Source organism: Perognathus longimembris, chromosome 23 (assembly GCF_023159225.1).
Source record: "Perognathus longimembris pacificus isolate PPM17 chromosome 23, ASM2315922v1, whole genome shotgun sequence".
NCBI lineage: Eukaryota > Metazoa > Chordata > Mammalia > Rodentia > Heteromyidae > Perognathus > Perognathus longimembris.
In genome coordinates this window covers 20014895-20039240 of record NC_063183.1, presented here as the reverse complement: position 1 = coordinate 20039240, position 24346 = coordinate 20014895, and the positions used below count along the sequence as shown (strand labels likewise).

The 24346-nt window shown below is 43.0% G+C and overlaps 1 protein-coding gene across 1 annotated transcript; it reads left to right on the top strand.

The window, feature by feature from the left end:
• The first annotated feature begins 1915 nt into the window (after positions 1-1915).
• Positions 1916-23521, top strand: Aph1b (aph-1 homolog B, gamma-secretase subunit). Its single transcript, XM_048333313.1, has 6 exons — positions 1916-2134; positions 4671-4841; positions 10741-10811; positions 12545-12667; positions 19540-19667; positions 22801-23521. The coding sequence occupies exons 1-6, from the start codon at positions 2022-2024 to the stop codon at positions 22966-22968; spliced, it is 774 nt and encodes a 257-aa protein (XP_048189270.1). The 5' UTR covers positions 1916-2021; the 3' UTR covers positions 22969-23521.
• Positions 23522-24346: the final 825 nt, after the last annotated feature.

The following is a 24346-nucleotide window of genomic DNA, read 5'->3' as shown; positions in this document are numbered from 1 at the left end:
TTAGAAGTTCTCAGTGTTGAGGGTAGAATAATGGTTAAATATTATTTTATTATTCATTGCTTTTCTTTTTTAAGACAGGATCTCTCTGTGTAGCCCAGAATGGCCTCAAAGTCACAATCCTCCTGCCTCAGCCTCCTTAGTACTGGGATTACAGGCATTCACCACCATACCAGGCTTTACCTTGCTCGCTTCTGATGTCCCTGAGACAGCTTTAAGCCAAGGTCCAAGTTGAAACGGGTAGGGGAAATCATTAAAATCAGGGTGATGAGCTGGGTACTGGTGGTTCACACCTCTAATCCTAGCTACTTAGGAGGCTGAGATCTGAGGATCGCTATTCCAAGTCAGCCTGGGCAGGGAACTCCGTGAGACTCTCATCTCCAATAAACTACTCAAGTCAGAAGTGGCACTATGTATGGCTCAGGTGTTAGAATGCTTGCTTGGAGCAGAAGAAGCTCATGGGCAGTGCTGAGGCCCTGAGTTCAAGCCCCAGGACCTGCCAAAAAAGGTGGAGGGAAGGGGTAATGGAAGAAGTCCTGTTTCTAAGTCATGGAAATAATTGCAGTTTTGAAACCAGAACAGTTGTTATATTTGAGTGTTAAATTTAGCTCAGAGCCACCTAGAAAGTCAGAGGGAAGCCTGAGTATGACCAGTTATCTCTCGATCTTGAGCATACGAGTATGTCAAGAGAAAGGTCCAGATCTAAGGACATTGTATAATGATAGGAAAGTTTTACAAAACATGCAGGAACTGGGGAATCAGTAACTGGAGTTGGAGTTCAAGGTCTTGCACTTGCTAGGCAGGTACTCGGCCTCACGACCCACATCTCCAGCTCTTAATCGCTTTATTGTAGATATGATCTATGTTCCGTGTGTGGCTAGGATTACAGGCATGGACCACCACGTCTAGTAAACTTCTTAGTTACACCAAGGGCGTAAGTACATTATGCTGCTGCTGTCCACCCTGGATTTTACATAACATGTTCCCGAAACTACACAGATGGAGGAAATGTGCTTTATAAAAGGCTCCTTCATTTAAAAACGTAAACTTGTCTCGGTCCCCTTGTTTTCCTAATGACCTAGAATCTTCCCTCATTCTGGGAGCAGGCTCTAAAGTGCCCCAGGACCCACCTTCTCCCAGGCCCACCCACGCCAGTGGCCTCCACCAGAACCGTTAGCACCCCGAAGCGTCCAGTGAACCCACTCGGGGGTGCGGTGCACCGCGGCCCAGGCGGCCCCTGATGCTGACCCGCACTTAGGGGCCTGTGAAAGATCCGCGTTCTGGGTCGCCACGCCCACTTCACCCTGCCAGGTCGCGGGGGATATGCGCTTGCGCTTCTTGTGGCCCCGCCCCCAGAACCCCGCCCGAGCTCCGCCCCCAGAGCCCCGCCCCATTCCTGCAGTGCGGGGGTCGGGGGTGGGGGGGGAAAACACCTCGGAGCCCCGCCCCCAGGAGCCCGCTCCAAGAGATACGCTCCGCCCCCCTGCCCTGAGGGACCTAAGGCCCGCTTCTTGCTCCGCCCCGCTCCCGGGACTCTTGGAGACCACGCCCCCGATTCGCTCTACTCCCGCCTGGGCCGCGCCCGACTGAGCCCAGCACTTGTAGGCTACGCTGCCACCGGACTGCGTCCGTAGCATTTCCATGCCAAGTCCTCCGGCCCCGTTCCGAATCCCACTTGCCGATGGAAGCACTTCGAGACCTGGCTCTAGGCACCCCGGCCCCAGCCCCCGCGCCCCGCGCCCCTTCACGCGGCCAGAACACTCCTAGGTAACGGGCCTCGTGCCCCACCCCAAGTGAGGCCTGGCTCCTCCCTCCGGCCGCGCCCGGTCTCGCGCTCAGAGCCCTTCTAGGCCCCGCCCCTGAGGCCACGCCCCTGAGGCCACGCCCCCAGCGCTTCAAGGGCCACGCCCCCACGCCTCCCGGAGCCTCGCCCCGCCTCCCCTCGCGTTCCTTCCGCGCCTCCGACTGCGCTCGGCGCGTCTCGCGTCCCCTCGGGGTCCCCGGATGGGCTTCGGAAGTCCGCCATGACCGCGGCGGTGTTCTTCGGCTGCGCCTTCATTGCCTTCGGGCCTGCGCTCGCTCTCTACATCTTTACCATCGCCACGGACCCGTTGCGCGTCATCTTCCTCATCGCCGGGTGAGGCGGTTACGCGGGGAAACCTGGATGCTGCGGCTCCCTTCCCCTTCCCCTCGTCCCTTCCCACCGACCCCGGGGCCCCCGGGACCTTCGGCGTCTGAGAGTTTGGGCTTGTGGGGCTGTGGACCCCCCGGAAGGATGAGGAAGGCCGAGCGGAGGAGACCCGGCCCCGCTGAGGCTCGTCGCCCTGGTCTGTGGGGACCGGAGACGCCGAGCCGGGAGACCCCTTCGGGGAGGGGCGCCCCTTGTACGTCTCGGGACCCCTGGTGTTTGGCAGGATGTGGGCTTTGAAGCTCCTTCAGCAGGCTGCGGAGCCTCTGAAGAGTGAGAAGACGTGTGGATGCACCCATATGTCTGTCTGTCTGTCTGTCTGTCTGTCTCCCTGCCTGTCTCCCCCTCTTTTTTTTGTCTGTTGGTGGTGGGACTTGACTGAGCTTTTGCTCAAGCCTAGCGCTCTACCACTCTGAGCCCACGGCTCCACTTCCGGTTTTCCGATGGTTACTTGGAGACAAGAGTATCAAGGACTTTCCTACCTGGGCCGGCTTCAAACTGCGATCCTCGGATCTCAACCTCCCTGAGTAGCTAGGATGACAGGCGAGAGCCACCCGGCACCCGGCCACCCTTCATGTTTGTGGAAGAGGTTGTCCCACATTTCCCTCCATTCTCGATGACGTCTGTAATTCCCCAACGGGCAAAAGAGCCATTTAGAGTCTGGCAGTAGTTTTCCCTCTCTGCCAGTGAGAATCACCTGGGGGCCAGATGGTGCCCAACATCTGCCCAGGACCTACCTCAGATCCACTGAACCAGAATGGGTAGGAGGTGAGGTGCAGGCCTGGATTGTCTTAAAAGCCTTCCAGGTGGGTCAGCTGCTCCTCTGATGGGTGGAAACCTAAGAAAACACGGAAACACCTGATCCTGCGGCTCCTGCGAGTTTTGTAAACACCCAGCCCTGGTGTTGAATGTGGTCACTATTTGAACTCTCACTTGCCTGACAGCTCTTACTGGAAGCATGCTCCTTCTCCTTACACCAAGACAGACCAGCTGGCTAGCTGTGATTTGGCTTAATGGTTTGTAATGCTGGCCATAATCATTAAACTCTGCCCTGGAATGTTAAAGAATTGGGTCCTGAAAGCTGTTTGGTTGTGGGGTAGGGCTAATGAAGAAGGTGAATGAGGATGTATGTGTCTGTTGTAGGTCATTTGCATGGATGAAAATAGAACAATGAAATCTGTGGAAATTGTTCCAAGGACGGGGAGTGGAGCTAGGCTCCAGTGGCTCATTCCTCTAATCCTAACTACTCAGGTGCCCTGAGATATGAGGATCGCAGTTTGGAGCCAGCTCTGAGATTTCTTTCTCTCCAGTTAACCGTCAAAAAGCTGGGCGTGGAGTTTTGGTTCACAGGGTAGAGCACTAACTTTGGGCAGAAAAAGCTAAAGGATAGCACTCAGACCCTAATTTTAAACCCCAGTATGGGAAGAGGAGGGAGAAAAAGGGGGAGAGTTGGGAGGGGGGGAGAAGAGAGGATGGGGGAGTAACAGGAGATGAAAAGCTGGTAAGACATATGTAAGCACGTGTAAAAAATCTCATAATGAAGCCTACCCCTTGCACAAGCAAATAATATATGGTAATTTAAAAGAATTGGGATCTAGATCAAAGCATAAGGTTTTAACCTGAATTTTATAGCATGCGCTATTTTTTTTTCATGGAAAAGACAATCTTGTGGATACTTGACCTTTAAATATATAACTTCTGGTAGCTTTTAATAGTCACAGGTTGTGTACATCATTGCTTTGGGATCACAACAAGCAAAGCATCAGTTAGGAAGAATAAGTTTCCAGCTAGACTCAGGTGGTCTGCACTCGAATATCAAGAAATTGTTGGGCAGACCTCCCATTTCCCTTGGGCCACATGTTTCTCACTGAGAAAAATGTGCCATTGTTAAGAATAACTAATCAAGCACCATTATATGATAATTTTTTTTCCCTTATGGAGAAATCTAAGCTCAGCCTTGTGGCTCAGGTCTGTATTACCAACTACTCAGGAGGCTGAGATCTGAGGATCAGAGTTCGAAGCCCAGGCAGAAAAGTCCTCTAGCCTCTTATTGCCAATTAACTGTCAAAAAGCAAGAAGTGGAGCTGTGGCTCAAGTGGTAGAGTGTCAGACTTGTGTAGAAAAGCCAAGTGAGGGGCTAGGAATATGGCCTAGTGGCAAGAGTGTTTGCCTCATATACATGAAGCCCTGGGTTCAATTCCTCAGCACCACATATATAGAAAAGGCCAGAAGTGGTACTGTGGCTCAAGTTGGCAGAGTGCTAGCCTTGAGCAAAAATGAAGCCAGGGACAGTGCTCATGAGTTCAAGCCCCAGGACTGGCAAAAAGAAAAAGAAAAGCCAAGTGAGAGCATAAGGCCCTGAGTTCAAGTCTCAGTACTGACAAATGCATACGCACAAAATCTGTTTTCTCAAGCATGGTTTTGCACTGTTGAGTCATTATTAATACTGTATTAGTTCACTTATAACTTCTGTTTTTCTTTTAAGAGCTTTCTTCTGGTTGGTCTCTCTACTTCTTTCGTCCATTTTTTGGTTCATAGCAAGACTCACTACAGACAACAAAGATGGCCCAGTACAGAAATATCTGCTCATCTTTGGAGTGTTACTTTCCGTCATTGTCCAAGAAATTTTCCGGCTTGCATACTACAGACTTTTAAAGTAAGTTATCTTTCTTGTCTTTTTCATCCCAGTTAGATTTGAATTGTGATTTAATCATTTGAAAGATTAATCGCCTATGGTATTTCAGGGCTTGTTCTTTCCAATATAATTCTTTTTTTTTTTTTTTGGCCAGTCCTCGGCCTTGGACTCAGGGTCTGAGCACTGTCCCTGGCTTCTTCCCGCTCAAGGCTAGCACTCTGCCACTTGAGCCACAGCGCCGCTTCTGGCCGTTTTCTGCATATGTGGTGCTGGGGAATCGAACCTAGGGCCTCGTGTATCCGAGGCAGGCACTCTTGCCACTAGGCTATATCCCCAGCCCCTCCAATATAATTCTAAACAAAGGCATTAGCACATTTCCAACTCCAAAATACTGAATGTTTTAATTTAAGGAAATTCTTTGCCAACTTCCTTCCTTTCAAAAATATTGGAGAATTCACTCTTTTGGGGTACTGGGGATTGAACTCAAAGCTTCCCAATTGCTAGGCAGGTGCTCTACCACTTGAGCCACATGTCCAGATCCTTTTTGCCTTGGTTATTTGTGACATAGTCTCACTTTATCTTCCTACTTATGCTTCCCTGTGCCAATGGAAAAAACAAGTGGATGCCACTGTGCCTAGCCATTTTGCATCCTTGTAGTTGGGATGACAGGTGCACACTATAACATGCAGAAATTGGTTGACCTTGAACTGAGATCTCTCAATCTCCATCTCCCAAGTAGCTAAGATTAGGCTGAGCCACTGAACCCAGATATGATTTTTTGTTGTCGGTCGTGGGGCTTGAACTCTGGGCCTGGGCGCTGTCCCTAAGCTCTTCAGCTCTAGGCTAGAGCTGTACAGTTTTCTGGTGGTTAATTGGAGATAAGAGTCTTACAGACTTTGAACTGAGATCCTTAGCCTCCTGCATAGCTAGGATTAAAGGCATGAGCCACTGGCGCCCAGCTCAATTTTTCTTCTTGATATGGTAGTAACAGGGCTTGAACTCAAGGCCTTGCACTCAACTTGCTTGTTCATAGTTGGTGTTCTACCACTTGAGCCACATCACCAGCCTAGCTCTTTGCTGGTTATTTTAGAAATGGAGATTCTTGGATCTTCCTGCCTGGACTAGCTTTGAACCTGGTTCCTCTAGATCGCAGCCTCCTGAGAAGCTTGAATTATGAGCCATTAGCACCAGTGTAGGTCTATATTTTTAATGAGGACAATAAAGGAGTAGTAATTACAGCTAATTTCTCCTGCTAAGTTCAGAGACGCCTCTTTGGCTGCCAAGGAAAACATGTTTGGCCCTCTTAAAGGACCTTTAGAAATACAGATAAAATGTGCTAGCAATTTTAAAAAAAATAAATATTGAGTTCTGTATAGTTGTGTTATGACAGGCTGGAGAGACCGGGCACTGCTGGCTCACACCTGTAATCCTAGCTACTCAAGAGGCTGAGATCTGAGGATCACATAGTTTAAAGCCCCATCCGGAAAGCCCCTGTGAGACTCTTAAATCCACTTAACCACAGAAAAACCCAGAAGGTACTGTGGCTCAATTGGTTGAATGTTAGCCTTGAGCAAAAAGGTGCTCAGGGACAATGCCCAAGTCCAGAGTTCAAGCCCCAGGACTGACAAAAAAAAAAGACAAGCTAGAGAGTTATTATACCTTGTTGATGACTACATATGAATACACTGAAATTGCTTTTATTTATTTAGGTAGTACTGGGGTTTGAACTCATGGCACTCTACTGCATTTAAATATAGTCTTTAGTTTCATCAATATTTTGTTTATCTCCACTTCTGGGGCTGGGATATGGCCTAGTGGCACCAGTGCTTGCCTTGTATACATGAAGCCCTGGGTTCAATTCCCCAGCACCACATATATAGAAAACAGCCAGAAGTAGCACTGTGGCTCAAGTGGCAGAGTGCTAGCCTTGAGCAAAAGGTAACCAGGGACAGTGCTCAGGCCCTGAGTTCAAGGTCCAGGACTGGCAAAAAAAAATTGTTTATCTCCACTTCTAAGGTTAAGTTTCAAACCTTTTAAGTTTAGTGAATTGCCTCAGACACTTTTTTGTTGGTTGTGGGGCTTGATCTCAGGGCTTGGGTGCTCTCCCTGAGGTTTTGGGCTGAGGGCTAGTGCTCTACCACTTTGAGCCATAGCTATACTTTGCTTTTCTGGTGGTTAATTGGAGGTAAGATTCCCATGGACTTTACTGCCGGTGCTGTCTTTGAACTGGAATCCTCAGATCATAGCCTCCTGAGTAGGATTACAGGCAAGAGCCACCAGTGCCCAGCTTTAATCACCTTTTTACTGATTAAAATGTGAAGAGTTTAAGCAGCTGTTGGTTGTTGTCTAAAATAAGATTTATTAGATTTTTTTGTGTCTAGATTGAAACTTTTGTAACTTCATTTGTTTTTTTAAATTATTATAAATGTCATTTTAAAAGGTATTAGTCTGTTTTTTAATTTCTGGAATAATATATTTAATTTGTATATAGATTCCTTAATACATTAAAAAAAAGAACAAACAAAGACTGATTTATCAGGAGCTTTTCAAAGTTTTATATTTAAAAAATGGTTAAATTTTTTTTCTTAGAAATACAGTAATAAATTCAAGCAGAATTTTCCAATTCAAAGCTGGGTATGGTGGTACACACATGTAATGCCAGCACTTGGGAGTAGAGGGAAGGGAACAGCAAGTTCCAGGTCAGCATGCACTACTACCTAGCAAAATCTTGCCTCAAAAAGCAATAAACAAAGAAGAATTTTCCACTTCAAACTGCAAATACTGCCCCTTGTTCTGCTAGTAGGGAACACAAAGTCACTTCTGAATGTTGACACCGAGTACTGTCAGGGTGGGAACATTTTCTTCCACAAACGCCCATAAGAGAAAACGGGGAAGTGTACTGCCTGTTGGAATCCATGAGTTCAGTAGATGAGCGATGGCAGTATTTTGCTATACCAGGTACAACAAAGCATTTACTCCTGAACAATTTACATGAAACAGAAATCTTTTCCCCCTTTGTCTACTTGCTATGTTGAAACATTTGCTGATGTTATCACCATCACACAGCTTAATCAGGCTGTGAAAACAACCATGTGACAAGTTTATTTAGGAAAACTGAACGATTTAGTTGGCTATTGCTTCTGGGAGAGAAGACAAAGTTCTGGCTCATGCTAGGTGTTGGTGATTCCCAAATGTAATCTTAGCTACCCAGGAGACTGAGACCTGGAAGATCCAACTCAAGCAGAAAAATATTTGAAAACCCATCTCCAAGTAACCAGTAAGATGCCAGTCTGGATCAAGGGGGTAGGGCCTCAGCCATGAGCAAGAAAGCTGAGTGTGAGAACTTGAGTTCAAGCTCCTACCCCAGTACTAGCACAAAAAGAAAACAGGAAAAATAAATTCTAGCTGATTTTTTTTTTCTCCTAGCCAGTGTTTCTAAAGAGAGATTACTGAAATAGCAGATAGTTTCTTTTGAGTCTAGACACGCAAAGGACCCTTTTCATTATGCGTATTACTGTTTTGGTTGAATTCTTCATTGCCTTAATGTAATCAATGATGCTTACATTTATGTACTGACTCGACAATTAAATTGAATATTCATGCCTTGAAATTTAAATTAACACAATACCCAGAAAATTAGGGTGTTCTGGATAATTGAATTGTTTTTAGAGTTAAGCTAATTCCTTTTGATTTCAGTACTTGCTGCAAGTCATTCTGTTTGTGTTCCTTTATTATTTTAACAAATAAACAATAGTAAACATAATTTAAATACTCTGAGTACAGATCTTACACTGCTGAAGTTTCTAGTAAAGAAGAATTAGTGCCAGGTGTTGATGACTCACAACTGTAATCCTAGCTACTCAGGAGGCTGAGATCTGGGGATCTGAGTTCAAAGCCAGCCCAAGCAGAAAAGTCTGTGAGACTTTTATCTTCAATTAACCACCAGAAAAAGGGAAGTAGAGCTGTGGCTCAAAGTGGTAGAGTACTATCCTGGAGCAGAAAAGCTCAGGGACAGCACTTAGACCCTGAGTTCACACCCCATGGCTGACAGCAAAACAAGACAAAACAAGGAATAGTAACAAGTGCTGGGCACGGATGGCTCATATTTGTAATCCTAGCTACTCAGGAGGTTGAGATCTGAGGGTCATTGTTTGAAGCCAGCCTAAGAGACTCCATGAGATAACTGGAGATAAGAGTCGATGAGACTCTTATCTCCAGTTAACAACCAAAAGGCTGGAAGTGGAGGTGTGACTCAAGTGTGCCATCCTTGAGTGGAAAAGCCAAATGAAGCACCCAGGCCCTGAATTCAAGTCCCATGTTGATACATACACACACACACACACACACACACACACACACACACACAGCCATAGTAACAGTAACAATGACAGTAGAGGACTTGTTGGGCACAGGTAGCATCCTGCTACATCTACAGAAGATCTATGGTTAAGTATCATATGAGAGTTCGAGTCATCAGTATTAAGACACTTAAGAGTAAAAAAAGATTAGTGCTTCACAATCATTGGTAGAGGCTGCTGTTTGAAGAAATTGCCTGGGGATTAGAGGTGTCACTCTGTGGGATAGCATGTGCTCAGCATATGCAAGACCCTGGGGTCAATCCCTAGCACCTCCACAAGAAATTACACAAAGAACATCTTTGGTTCTGTGGAGAAGAGAGCATAAGTATAACCCTAATAGAAAATACAATGAATTGCCAACTTAAATGGAGATGAAGATGTAATTTGGGAAGAGATTCAGAACAGCTAGATTTCTCCCAGGATATTGGGATCAGAAATGGAACTCAGAAACTAATTTGAATATTGCTGTTTTTCCTGTTCAACTAAATCTGAGTGGATTGTTTGCATATGTATTTTTAACTTTTTTTTCCTTCTTTGGGAATACCAGTTAAAAGGCAGAAGTTGATTGGCAATGTCTTACTGATTTTAGTTCATTGAAAATGTGCTGGGATTTGTTTAAGTGGATTCTAGATTTAGCGATTTTAACCTAATCACAAGCCTCAGTAATTATATAGCTGCTGCTTCTGCTTCTTCTGCTTCTTCCTCCTCCTCCTCCTCCTCCTCCTCCTCCTCCTCCTCCTCCTCCTCCTCCTCCTCCTCCTCCTCCTCCTCCTCCCTCTTCTTCTCTTCCTCTTCCTCCTCCTCCTCCTCCTCCTCCTCTTCTTCTTCTTCTTCTTCTTCTTCTTCTTCTTCTTCTTCTTCTTCTTCTTCTTCTTCTTCTTCTTCTTCTTCTTCTTCTTCTTCCTTTATTTTTGGCGGTCTTGGGGCTTGAACTCAGGGCCTGGACATTGCCCCTGAGCTCTTCAGCACAAGGCTAGTGCTCTACAGACACTTTGAGCCACAGTGCCACTTCCTGCTTTTTCTTTTTTTTTTTTGTTTTTTTTTTGTTGTTGTTTTTTAACTCAACACTGACATTTTATTTTCTGAAGTTTATCATTTTTACAAAACAAAAAGCAAGTATCAAAAACAGCAGAGTTTATAGAATTTCTGCACCAGTTCACACATACATATATTATTGATTTTGAAACCGGTATCCAGTGTAAATACTACACATAGACTGATTTCTTTCTTGGTCATATGCCTTCAGGTGGTTCATTTTGGAGTTACTTTATAATAATTTTTTTTGTAAGCACCAGTCATTTCTTAAGAACCGTTTTGGTTTTCCAAAAAAATAAACCTTTTTTTTTTTCTGAATGGCATTTTCTTAAGAAAAACACTGAACTAAAACACACAATGTGTATTTGCTTGGATCTGAACCAAATCTTCTGCGATCCCAGTTACCCTGAAGAACACTGAGGGATTTATAGGGCATATTAAATACTTGTGTATACCTCACAATGTTTCTTCCTGCTTTTTCTTAAAAGTTCATAATACATGTGGGTGTGCTTGTGGTTTCGTTTTAGAAAAGCCAACGAGGGTTTGAAGATCATAAATCCAGAAGAGACAGCACCCTCTATGCGATTGCTGGCCTATGGTAAGTAGGAACTGAATAGTATCATTTAGAAAAAAAATTGAGGGGCTGGGAATATGGCCTAGAGGCAAGAGTGCTTGCCTGGTATACATGAAGCTCTGGGTTCCATTCCTCAGCACCACATATATAGAAAATGGCCAGAAGGGGCGCTGTGGCTCAAGTGGCAGAGAGCTAGCCTTGAGCAAAAAGAAGCCAGGGACAATGCTCAGGTCCTGAGTCCAAGCCCCAGGACTGGCAAAATAAATAAATACATACAAACATATATATATATATATACATACAAATATATATATATATATAAATTCAGACTTGACATAGAAACCATTGTTATCTTTTTCATCTTTGTGGATTTCTGTTTTTCTACATCAATTGTACAAAATTGCTGCCCTGTGGTATCTCCAACCTCCCTTTGTAGAGTTCAAGCAACATTTCATCCCACCTCAGCCTGTTGGTATACATTATTATTTGTTTCCACAGATTTCCTGGTTCCTTATGTAAATGAAAGTGATTGCTTAATGACCCTTATATATTTGTCCATTAAATACTAACCACATTTTTTTTTTTTTTGTTAGTTGTGGGACATGAACTCAGGGCTTGGGTGCTGTCCTTGAGCCTCTTTGTGCTCAAGGCTAGTGCTGTACCACTTGAGCTACAGTACCATTTCCAGTTTTTGAGTGGTTAATTGGAGATAAGGGTCTTATGGGAAGCCAGGTATCTATTACTCATGCCAGGGGCTAGGAATATGGCCTAGTGGCAAGAGTGCTTGCCTTCTATTACTCATGCCTGAGTCACTCCAGTTAACATCCAGAAAACGAAGTGGCGCTGTGGTTCAAGTGGTGGAGCTGAAGAGCTCAGAGATAGCACCCAGGCCCAGAGTTCAAACCCCATGACTTGGTGGTGGGGTGGTGGGGAGGGGAGGGTGAAGAGTTTTATGGGAACTTTTCTGCCTGGGCTGGCTTTGAACCACAATCCTAAAATCTCAGCCTCCTGAGTAGCTAGGATTACAACCATAAGCCACTAGCACCTGGCACTAACCATGTTTGGAAATTAGGTTTTAACATGTGAATAATCTAGGTAATAACAGTTTCAAAGTGAATGTGATTCACTTTCTGTGATGTTTACCCTGACTTTGTAATGAGGAGAACTCTTTGGCATGAATGCAGTTAATACCCCTGTGTGATATTCTGTCACAATTATATTTCAAGATCTGATCTAGGTCCCTAAGTTGAGTCACCTCAGTGTGGCCCGAGGGATCACGCCTCACAATGTGCAGTTATCCTCCAGCTCTATTGTGGTTCTAAGCCATCAAACTTAACTGTGTAGACTCTTTTCAGAAACCAAAACCAGAGGTTCCATAATCCTCTGCCTCCTGTACTGCTTCTGTCTGTGCCTTTCTACACCTTTATCCTCTGTTTCATTTCTCTGCTACATGAACCTTTTTTTCTTTCCCCTTCTCTCTTCATTTATCCCTTAACCAAATGTGAGCCTTTCCAGAATCAGCTGTCCAATACTTCAGCAACAGCACATGGACCAGGGTGTAACTTAAATGGTAGAGTGCCTGCATAGCAAGCACAAAATCAAACAGAACGGTATAGGTTATTTTTCCCCTTCAACAAGATAGTATTCCCTAGTCTTTGGACATTTAATATAAGGACAAATTATAATAGCAAAAGGAGGGACACTTTATTTGATGTGAAATCATAGCAAGGTCTAACTGATTATTTTTTCCTCTTTAGTTTCTGGCTTGGGCTTTGGAATCATGAGCGGAGTGTTTTCCTTTGTGAATACTCTGTCTGACTCCTTGGGACCAGGAACAGTGGGCATCCATGGGGATTCTCCTCAGTTCTTCCTTAACTCAGGTATGTGTTCAACAGTGTTCATGCCTTGGGCTTCTACCCCAAAGGTCTTCTGTTGGAGTTCTCTGGCTTAGGGCTTCAGGTAGATTGAAATTTGCCACACATCTTTCAAAGACAAAATACTCTAGGACACTACAAACTGAAGGACCTAAGAAATTTAGAATTGTGGTTAGAGTGTTTAAAATTTTTGAGTGATAGTTAGCTTCCATAAAATTTATTACTATTTGACTATCCTAATAATGTACGTGTCCAGTTAACATTTTAGAAGCTAATTTTAGTAGGTTATGTGCTATTTTTTGTTCTTGTGATTTTTATCTTTAACCATCTGATACCTTTTATTAATTAATATCAGTGTTTTTTGGAGATAGCCAGTACTCTAATCTCAAGATTGTGAGGAAAGAATGATAGTTGTTCTTTTTTTTTTTTTTTTTTGCCAGTCCTGGGGCTTGGACTCAGGGCCTGAGCACTGTCCCTGGCTTCTTTTTGCTCAAGGCTAGCACTCTGCCACTTGAGCCACAGTGCCACTTCTGGCCATTTTCTGTATATGTGGTGCTGGGAAATTGAACCCAGGGCCTCATGTATACGAGGCAAGCACTCTTGCCACTAGGCCATATCCCCAGCCCCTTTTTGTTTTGTTTTGTTTACTGTTGTTTTGATGGTCCTGGAGTTGAAACTTGAGGCTTCACACTTGCTAGGCAGACACTCTACTACCTGCTTTTGCTTTATGCTGGGCTAGCCAGGATTATGATCCTCCTGCTTGTGCTTCCCCATCTTGCTGGGCATGATAGACCCCTGCCATTACACTCAGCCACTGAGGGTGAAGTGGGGCTCCATGAATTTTAGGGTTTTTGCTTGGGTTTTTTGGTTGTTGCTTTTTGTTTTTATTTTGGCCCCGCCTGGCTTCAAACACTATCTCCCTGTCTCTGCCATTTAGCTAGGATTAGGTGTGAACCATTGTGCCTGTCTGAATTGCTCTCTAAAGGTTCAGCTAACAGGTCCACCAACTCATTTCATATCACCAGCTAAAAATCGTCATCACAATGCAATGAGCACAAATTGGAGCTAGTAATAGAAATAATTGACCAAGGATTCCTCTAAAGTCCCCAAGTAGACTATAAATAATAGAGAGAAAATCCACTGTAGTTGTCTACACAGCTAGTCCCCCATTAGTTGACCTCACAACTTATCTTTTAATTAAATCATCATTCCGATGTAGGCTAAAGCTTTGAAAGGAGCTTGCCCTTTAGTGGGAGGAAAGGAAAAGTTTAAGACAGTAACAAAAAGGTAGGAACAGTTTAAAAACCACTGTTGCTGTAGTTTATAGACATTCCTCATATTGTAACAATCCCTAAACTTAGCACACTGTCCCCGTTCTCAGTGGACCCTTTTTCCCCCAGCCTGTGGTCAGGTCAGGCCAGATACTTGTAGGCTATAGAGTTTCTAAAGGGTTTTGACTTTCAGGCTCTATAGGGTCATGCTCTTTTAACTGGCTGCCAGTTAGAGGTCAGGGAAGAGTGAACAGGTCATGCTTACTTCTGATGCCTCTTCTGCAAATTCCTTTCCTAGAAAGGTTCTACAAAAACCCTCTTTGATCTCTACAATAATGTTTACTTAATCCTATTGAGGGTTTTGACTTTGAGACTTAAGATTTTTAAATAGTAAGCTGATTTTTTAAAATTAAAATCATTTGAAAAACAGGTCGTAAGATATCACAAGAAATGTACACACTGCCCTACTATGTAACTGCACCCTCTTTGCACAACACCTTGTAAAAAAATTTATGTTCAATTAATAAAAAAAATAAATAAATTAAAAAAAATTAAAATCATTTTACCAGCTAATAAAAACAAACTTACATTCTAGTCGAGAATAATTTTAATTTCTGAACTGGAGCTGTAGTATATCCTTAGCACTTGACTTCAGTAACTACTGTCTGCCTTGTTGGAAAGAACTATACAAGTAAGAGCTATCCCAGCAGTTAAGTCAGATCTTAAAACCCATAAAGTTTTAGTGTAACACAGGATTTTAGATTTTATTTTTAAATTCAGATAAGTTTTCTTCAATTTGGTGATTGGGACCTGATAAACCAAACATTTTCTTTCTGAATATAAAAAATTTGGTTCTTTGCAGATACATTCCCTTTCCATGCACATTTCAAATAGTTTAGGGATACAAGCCAAGGTAACTTACTAGCAAGTTTTTTAATGATAATACTGAGTGTAAGGTTTTTAAAAGAAATATATTTATAGGTAAATTTTTTTGAGCATAAATGAATAAAATGGCCTGACTAGGGTGTTTACCTCCTGCATTTTCTGTATTTTCTTTCAGTGGTTACATTGCTGCAACTGTTCTACCAATTTCTTCCACTAGGTAGTGCTAATTCTCTTCAGTGAAATAGGCTGTTTTCAGAAGGCTAGCATAAAATGATTCTTTTAGTATAAAGATTTGCTAGCACTGTGGGAAATACATCTGCAGTTTCTATGAATTTAAGTAAAAATACTGTATTTGATATCTTTTGTGTGGGAGGGATAGTACTGGAGCTTGAACTCAGGGCCTGGGTGTTGTCCCTTGGCTTTTTCACTCAAGGCTGGTGCTCTGCCACTTGAGCCCCTGCTCTGCTGCCAGCTTTTTGTTAGAGATAAGCACGTCTTTGATTTGTCTTCCCAGGCTGGCTTTGAACCTTGTTCCTCAGATCTCAGCCTCTGAAGTAGCTAAGATTACAGATATGAGCCACCAGCACCCAACATTGATAAGATATCTTAATGTCTATAGTAGGATTAGGATGGCAGGCTGTGAATAGAGATCTGTAGAATGAAATAAATTTTACTATGTGTAAATTTCTTGTTATAAAATCATTCTTTTTATTGTAAACTTTGAATTATACATTTAGGAAATTAATTTTATTTAAATGTAATCCTATATATGTTGCAGGCCACTGTTGGAGTCCTATGTCTCCTTTCTCACAGGAATAAGTGTCTCATCCAGATTATCTACCTCTCAGCTAAGGCAATCAAATGCCTTCATTCCTTTGTTTTTGTAGGCCTGTTTCTTCCATGTGTGTGAATGGTTCTTACTGTTCTCTTCATCCACTGCTACATTAGTGTTTAGGGGAGGGTATGTTTCCTTTTCTTCACTGAATTTCACATGGATTTTTTTAATAGCCATGGTCAGCAGGGTCTGCTCTGAAAAGATGATTAGCACTGGACAAAAGTGATACTTTAAAAATCATCCAGGGTAGTAACTTCATTTAGCCCATGAGAATATGTTTTTTATTCTCTACATCAAGCATGAATGATTTAAAAGTGCAAAAACATACTGTCTCATACTTTCCTCAGCAGTGTCAGTGTGACCCAAGGCTGTGGCTTATCAGATGTGCAAAACTTCTTGGCACGCAATGGTCTGCTCTACCTCCTTCCCTGAAGGTACATTTCCTTGCTGGAGCCTCTGCACCAGTTCATTCTTCTGCCTCTCCACAGCTCTGCTAAGAAGAGTCAGAGTGTCCATATCAGCCCCCTGCATTGCTCAACTTCTAGGGATATTGCTCATATTGTAACATAGTTTATTGGTATACTCAGATTTTCAACGTTGTTCCAGGAGCAAGTTTTTGCCAAATTCCCCAGAACCAAACTTTTCTAATTATGTATGCATAACATAAGTGTTTGGAAATCTTGGAAACTCTAGATGAATTTGTCATTAGGTTTTATTGCCTCTCTATGATTTTAAAGTTGCCACTAAATACTTAGAGATGGAAATTTTTCTTGAGGTTGAAGTCTATTTCAGATAGTAAGCTGCACTTCCATCTCTAGTAGTCCTTTCTCCTTCCATGCAGTGGAGGTAATTCAGAATACTGCTGACTTCTGCTGGAATAACCCCTGATTCTTCCTTTTCCTCATAACTCACACCCAGTTCAACTGTCAATCTCATCTCCAGCTTTCATATCAGTCTTCAAGTGTTACTGGTATGCTTTGGCTTTATAAATCAAGAGTAGATAGGCTTCAGGAGTTGTAGGTTTGAGAGCCACTTAGGAAAAATATTTAAAGGAAAGAAAATCTGGCCAGGGGTTGGTGGTTTATAACAGTAATCCTAGCTACTCATGAGGCTAAGGTTGTGGCTCAAAGCCAGCACAGGCAGGAAAAGTCCTTGAGACTCTTAGCTCCAATTAACCACCAGAAAACCGGAAGTAGCGCTGTGGCTCAGAGTGGTAGAGCACTAGCCTTGAGCAAAAGAGCTCAGGGACAGCACCCAGGCCTTGAGTTCAAACCTCATGACCAACCCTCCCCCCCCCCCCCCCCGCCCGCTGCCCAAAAAAATCTGATGGTGCTAACATGGTTCTAGGGCAGACTTTCATTGGAAAGTTGAAAAATAGTGAAGCATTGTTGGACAGTAGTAGAACATTTCCGGTTACTGAGGGTGTGTCCTCCATTAGGAGCTGCGAGCACTGCCTTGGGCCCCATGCTCCTAGGGTACTTTCAGCCACTGAGATCTGGCACGGCTGCACAGAGCAGGGTTCCTATTCCTAACATGGCCTTGCTGACATTGAAGGCATTTTCTAGGTAGCTGACCTCCAGACCATAACTCTAGCCGCCCACTTGTCTCAGTATTCACGGTGATGCATGTAGTTATAATTAGATGCCAAGCAGGTAACATGTTGCCTTCTCTTGACACACGATTGACATCTAGGTTTTAGAATATCCTTCGAGTATGAATACTTAACGATTTTTAACAAATATTACTATTCTCTTTTGTGTCAGTTTCTGCCTTCCTTGATGTAGAGAAACTTTATATCCCCCACTTAATGCCTTGGCACCTTCAGCAGCCACAAAGATCATCACTGGGATGATCCATAGCCTGGAAGTTTTTATAACTATTCCTTTGCTTCTTCTTTAGGTAAAATATTGACTATTGCTTACTGACACTATTACACAAGGATAAAACAGCTGTCTTTCTCTAATCACAACAATTATGTTCTTTTAATATTATTTTGTATATATATGTTGCTTCATATAAATGGAACAACAAACTATTTCTCTACAATGTGTTTTCATTCAGTGTTACATTCTAGCATTTATTTTTTAAGTTATACATAGTATTCATATTAGAAAGCAGCATTTATGTTGGAAATCATATATGGTAATCCATTGTGTAGCTATACTGTGGTTTATCCATTCTGGTTATGGTAGATATTTTTTGTTATTACAAACTGCTGAAATAAATATTCTTGGCTATGCATTGTAACTCGTGTATAATCCCAGGTACTTGGGAGGTGGAGAGCAGATGAATGGATAGTGGTTTGAGGGAGCCCAGGCAAAAAGTTAATCAATAAGCCAGGCACAGTGGTGTATGTATACCATAGGTGGGAGGATTAAGGTCTAAGGCTGGTGCTGGGCAAAAACACAATACCCTACCTGAAAAATAACCAAAGCAAAAAGACTAGTAGGAGTGTGGCTCAAATCGTAAAATGCCTATCTAGCAAGTGCAAGGCCCTGAATTCAAACCCCAGTACTAGCAGTATACATAGGTGCATAGTATGCATATATATATATATGTGTACATGTGATATACTTATATATATCACCTTGGGCACAACTGTACAGATGTTTCCAGAGCAGGACTCTAAAGCTTGACCAAGCATCAGAACCACTCTGTTGTTTCTCATACAGATGTGGGGAACATCCCAACAATTGGCATTCCTAACCAGTTCTCAAATGCAGGTGACTTATTGGTTGAGACCTATTGAGAGCATCATTCTAGTCTGGAATTACTTGAGTCAAATTAAGATGCAAAAATTTCACTTTTATTAGTGATTGTTTTCCTTCAGGCTTTGCAAAAGACAATCCCCAGACATTAATTTTTCTATGTGGCACATACTTAGGATTTCTTTTTTTGGAAGAAATCACTTTACCTCAAAAGAACATCAGCTGTAGGCCACACAAACACCTGTCACCCCCTACTCTCTACCACTTTCTCAGTGAACCTCTATTTAAAGAGTCACAGCACCCTCTTTCATGGCCATTCTGAGGCAATGAAGTGATTAATAACAAGAAGTTAACTTACAGTTTTACACTCTATAGTGTCACTACCAATTACATTTCCATGTTAAATTAACTTGGTTATCAGAGGTGATTTTCTGTTTCTTCAACTTGAACTTCATGGTTAAACCAGTCTATTTGCAATTCTACACTGCTTCAGCACCTCATTGAAGCCTTCACAGAATGTATACTTTGGTCTATGATTTATTATATGACAAGGAATGGAAAATATTCCTTCCTTTTCATGTTAAAACTTGTATAGTATATGGAATTTTCCTGAAGAATTTGAAAGTTCCCCAGCACCCAGGATGTACTTAAACAGCATAAACACATACAGAGAGAGAGAGAGAGAGAAAAGCAGTATTCCACAGAGACCTGTTGGTACTGGTCTCGTTGCTTAAGAACCTTAGATAATCCCCCCCAAAAAAAAAAATCTGAAGAGAAATTCCACTTTAATGAGGAGACTTGTTTCAACAGAAAAAAATCCTTCTTTTCATTGAGAAAAGTCTCTTAAGTAGGATGGAATGCTAGTTGGGAAAAGCTGGTTAGGTTTCACAATAATCTTATTGCATCCCACAGAAATGGCTTGGAAGCTAGATCCAGTAGACATTTTGTTGAGCAGGTTCCCATTTGAGAGGAGAAGTTGCCCCAGAGGCTGACTCTCCCTCAGAAGTGCTACTTTCCCAGTTATCTGTGGAGCAGGTGTCAAGGTCTCTTGCTATGGGAAGGGTCAGACTCTACCATTGCAGTAGGGGGACACAAAGAGCCCATACCTAGTGTCCAGGCATTGAAGGGGGGTTGAGATCTAATGTCTCGGATGTGGGATTGATCATGGTTGTCTTTCAGCTTTCATGACGCTGGTCATCATATTGCTGCACGTGTTCTGGGGCATTGTGTTTTTTGATGGATGTGAGAAGAAGAAGTGGTACATCCTTCTGATAGTCCTCCTGACCCATCTGCTCGTCTCCGCCCAGGTGAGTGCTGTCTCTGTGCTCACACACTCACACACTCTTCAGAGCTTAGAAAATTAGGGACAATCAGAAAAGCCATGCGAATGAAAAAATTAAATGAGTCATCTGAACATCACTGTTAAAAAAAGACAACCAGGGGCTGGGGATATGGCCTAGTGGCAAGAGTACTTGCCTCGTATACATGAGGCCCTGGGTTCAATTCCTCAGCACCACATATATACAGAAATGGCCAGAAGTGGCGCTGTGGCTCAAGTGGCAGAGTGCTAGCCTTGAGCAAAAAGAAGCCAGGGACAGTGCTCAGGCCCTGAGTCCAAGCCCCAGGACTGGCCCCAAAAAAAAAGACAACCACTATTAACTTTTGGTAGATCTCATTGGAATCTTTTCCTCATGGCATTCCTGACAGTCTGGCATATGCTTCAGTTAGGAAGCACTTCTGGAGTAGTTCCCATCTAATACAAAGTAGAATATGTTCTATCCTAACATGAAAATTAGAATTTAATTTGGGTTTTGACTTTTATTTTGACTATCTGTATAGATAGCACTTTTTCTATCCAAATTTAGATTCAACGCATGGTATTAGGAAGTTCAGATGGGGTTGATATCTATATAGCTATATCTGAAAAGATGGAGTTTCTGTCAGCTGAGATGGAGAGCTTGAAAGGAGAGGTCAGGAGTTCTGTTTGGGAGTCCAGTTACTTCAGATGTGCCAAGTAGAGATGTCAGTTAAGCAGTGGGCTGACCATCTGGAGGTTGGGAGAGGAATTTGGTTTAGAAAATACAATTTCAAGGACTAAGTATATAAAGAAAGGAAGATGTTCAAGGACTGTGCCCCAAGATGCTTCAGCACTAAGGTTAGGGAAGAGAGGAGGAAGAGCCAGCAAAGAAGACTGGCAGAGTCCCAGCCAGATAGGAGGAAATCCAGGAAACCTGAAAACTAGATTCAAGAGGCCAACTGCCCCAGGTGAGCTATCACCTGTACAGAAGCTTTTGGAAGAAAGCCTACGATTCTTTGTTTGACATTAGCCACTTATCAATCTTGCTGCTGCAAGACCAGCTCCGGCTGCTCTCCACAGCCGATCTGTTGTGGCCCCCTCAACATGCATTGGGTTAGGCAGTGATTTGTTTCCCCTCTAACCTAGGTCAGTTCGGAATACTGTTGATTTCTTTGTGAAGCCTGCTTGGAAAAGTTGTATATTCCAGACTGAGCACCTTCACTGGCCTTTATTCATTGCTCTCTTCCAACTCTCACACTTTGGCTGGCATTGTGTTATTTAATAGTTTTCCTTCCTCTCTCTCTCCAGTTAGAGGGTGATCATGAGAGATGGGATCTGATTTTATCATTCTTGGTATCCTCAGTCTTTGGCACATAGTGCTGACAAGTGGACATTGATTGACTATTAAACAGTTAACATTAACAATTTTAAAAAGAACCCAGGAAGTTTGGAAGATTATTTTCCCAAATATTTACAGTAGTTCTCTCTAGCAGATTTCAGAGAAAAATGTACAGTTTTATTAAAGTGATAATCCATACAAAAAACACACAAATCAGAAGTATACATCTTTGTGAGTTTTCAGTGAATACACCTGTGTAACTAGATAAGAACCTAACATCCTAGATACAAAACCAACACCTAGATAAAACCAAAACATCACAATCCACAGGAGTGTCCTGTGCCTTCAGACCCTGTCCCCACCACAGGTACGTACCCAGGACCCTGGTTTACCCAGCGTGGCTAGGCTCTGCCTGTGGGTGTTGATGTAAATGGGACAGTTTGCTATTTGTTCTTTTACTTAACATCATTTTTGTGAGGTTCAGCACTGTCTAGCAGTAGATGGCTTGTTCGTTGTTGTACTGCCTTCTGTGTGCATTTCATAATCCCATTCTGCAGGTGAGAGGTATTATGCTATTTCTAGTTCTCAGTTACAATGAGGATCACTGATGTGAACATTTTAAGTATGTGTGCCAGTGATCACATTATGCACTTCTTTTGGCTCTATACCTTTGAGTAGATTGATCCATGTGTCAGTTTTTCATGGTGGTTGTGGACTGGATTCACACCATTGACAAAGGAGCCGGCACGTGGCTGGGAATGTCATAGTATCATATTAGGCTTTAATTTTCACTCCTGTGATGAGTAACAGGACTAAGCGTATCTTCATATATGTATGGACCACTTGGAGGATTCTATAGTGAAGCTCTTTTTCAGATGTTTTGCCTGCTTATTGAGTTGTCTGTCCTTTTTTAAAGAGTTCTTCATATTTTCTATAAAAAGAACTCTTTTTTTTTTTTTTTTTTGGCCAGTCCTGGGGCTTGGACTCAGGGCCTGAGTACTGTCCCTGGCTTCTTTTTGCTCAAGGCTAGCATTCTGCCACTTGAGCCACAGCGCCACTTCTGGCCATTTTCTGCATATGTGGTGCTGGGGAATTGAACCTAGGGCCTCATGTATATGAGACAAGCACTCTTGCCACTAGGCCATATCACCAGCCCCTAAAAAGAACTCTTTGTCAGATGAAACTTTTTGTCAGATGAATTCTATGGCATGGTTTGTCTTTACATTCTTTTAATGTTGACTTTTGGTGAATAAAGTGTGGTGGTTTTGCAGTGCTGGGGATTGAACTTTGGGTCCTGGGCATGCTAGGCAAGTGCTCTTCCACTAAGCTCTACCCCAGGCCCAGTTTTTCATTTTAATGTATTTATTATTTTCCTTTTTGTGATATTTAGTAAAGATCAATCTAGCTGAATTTCAAGTTTTAAAACTTATTTTTCTCATTTTTCTGTTCCAGTTTTCTATGGCAACCATGTATTACTTTTGAAATTGTTTAAAAGAGATGTCTTTAAAGAAATAAAAAACACAAGAGAGCTTAGCACTCTGCTTGAGAATACAGCATTATTCTAAAAGCAGTTTCCATTTAATGGCTAAGTTCCAGGGTTACCATGTGAGTCTAGCAAAGGACACAACCACAGAAGAATCTGTCACTAGGCTATTTGCATATGCCTTTGAGGGTCCTTAACACATGACAAGCATCCTGTGTGTGCTGCAGCAGCCTGCTAGGGAAAGCACGCTCCTCTCTTTTGGTGTCCTACAAGCTTAATAAGCCTGTGCTGTTACCAAGCTGATTCATTTTTCCTTTGCAGACATTCCTAAGTCCTCACTATGGGATAACTCTGGTGTTGGCGTATATGATCTTGGCACTCATGGGCATCTGGGCATTTTTTGTTGCTGGAGGAAGCTGCCGAAGCCTGAAACTCTGCCTGCTTTGCCAAGATAAGGACTTCCTTCTTTACAACCAGCGTTCCAGATAACCTCCAATCATCAGTACCTCCTGAACAGCAAGCCACATCTTTAGAGGGACGCATCCTGTGCCTTTTTCTAAGACAAAAAAAAAAAGACCTTTTTCTCGTGGAGTTTAGAAAAAAGCCAGAGGGGTCGTGGTTGGAGTTTCGTTCGTGTGGCTTTCAACAGCTGGTCTCTGCATTGGACGCAGCTGGGGTCTGCAGTCTAGTTGCCCTGGAGAGTCACTAAGGAAGCAGAAAATACTGAATTTAGTTGACCTGGGCATTGGTAGTTTTTGAAAGCTTCCAGGTAATTCAGATGCGTGTGAAGGTAGCCATTGATGTAAAATGGGAAGTTCCTGAGAACACCCAAAGTGAACAAGAGTCTGATGTATAACTATTGCCTATTCCAACTTCTGCTACGCAAGTAAATTTATGAATGCCAAATCCTGATCAGCTTTTGTCTTTTTATGTTCCATAGTCACAGAAGGCTGAGGTCCTCAACTCTGTGCATGCTTTCCATGTCTTTCCCTGGTAGCATCTTAGAAAGCAGGCTGGACTTCTAAATGCACTGTTATACCACTCCACTGTGTTCACTTAGCCATAATTAATGATTAAGGAAGCTGTATTTTTCTGAAGTTCTTCCATTCTAGGTTTCCCCTTTTAAGGCATTGCATCATCATCATCATCATCATCATCGCTGTTATTTTATTGTCAAATACATTTCTTTAAGATTGATTGGGCTGGGAACCAGTAGCTCATGCCTGTAATCTACCTACTCAGGAGGCTGAGATCTGAGGATTGCAGTTCAAAGCCAGCCCAGACAGGAAAGTCCATGAGACACTTAATTCCAGTTAACCACCAAAAAGCTGGAAGCAGAATCGTGGCTCAAATGATGGAGCACCAGCCTGCAAAACTAAGGGACAGTACCCAGGCTTTGAGTTGGAACTCCAGTACCACTCCTCCCCCACCCCACACCCTACACAAAGACCGATTTCCTTCTAACTTCCTTAGGAAGGTAGAAAGTCAAGAAGTGTCTTTTCCTCAGTTTATTTATTTTGCCAGTCCTGGGGCTTGCACTCAGGGCCTGAGCACTGTCCCTGGTTTCTTTTTGCTCAAGGCTAGCACTCTGCCACCTGAGCCACAGCGCTACTTCTGGCCTTTTCTATATATGTGGTGGTAAGGAATCGAACCCAGGTCTTTATATATATGAGGCAAGCACTCTTGCCACTAGGCCATATTCCCAGCCCTTTTCCTCAGCTTAAAGCTGCAGAGTTTTCAGTGTGAGGACCAGGCCCCTGGCTGATAGATGTGCCACTCATTCATGTGTCTCTGAGCCACTGAGCAGGTGCTGAAGGATGTTTTGGATGGGCTTCGCTGGACCTGGTAGAGGGAAACCAAAAACATG

Excerpts from the sequence above, each read along its gene's own strand:
- Aph1b (XM_048333313.1), top strand. The coding sequence starts at position 2,022 with ATGACCGCGGCGGTGTTCTTCGGCTGCGCCTTCATTGCCTTCGGGCCT. Across the intron at positions 10,812-12,544 it reads TATGCGATTGCTGGCCTATG|TTTCTGGCTTGGGCTTTGGA; the intron begins GTAAGTAGGAAC and ends TTTCCTCTTTAG. Across the intron at positions 12,668-19,539 it reads TCAGTTCTTCCTTAACTCAG|CTTTCATGACGCTGGTCATC; the intron begins GTATGTGTTCAA and ends GTTGTCTTTCAG.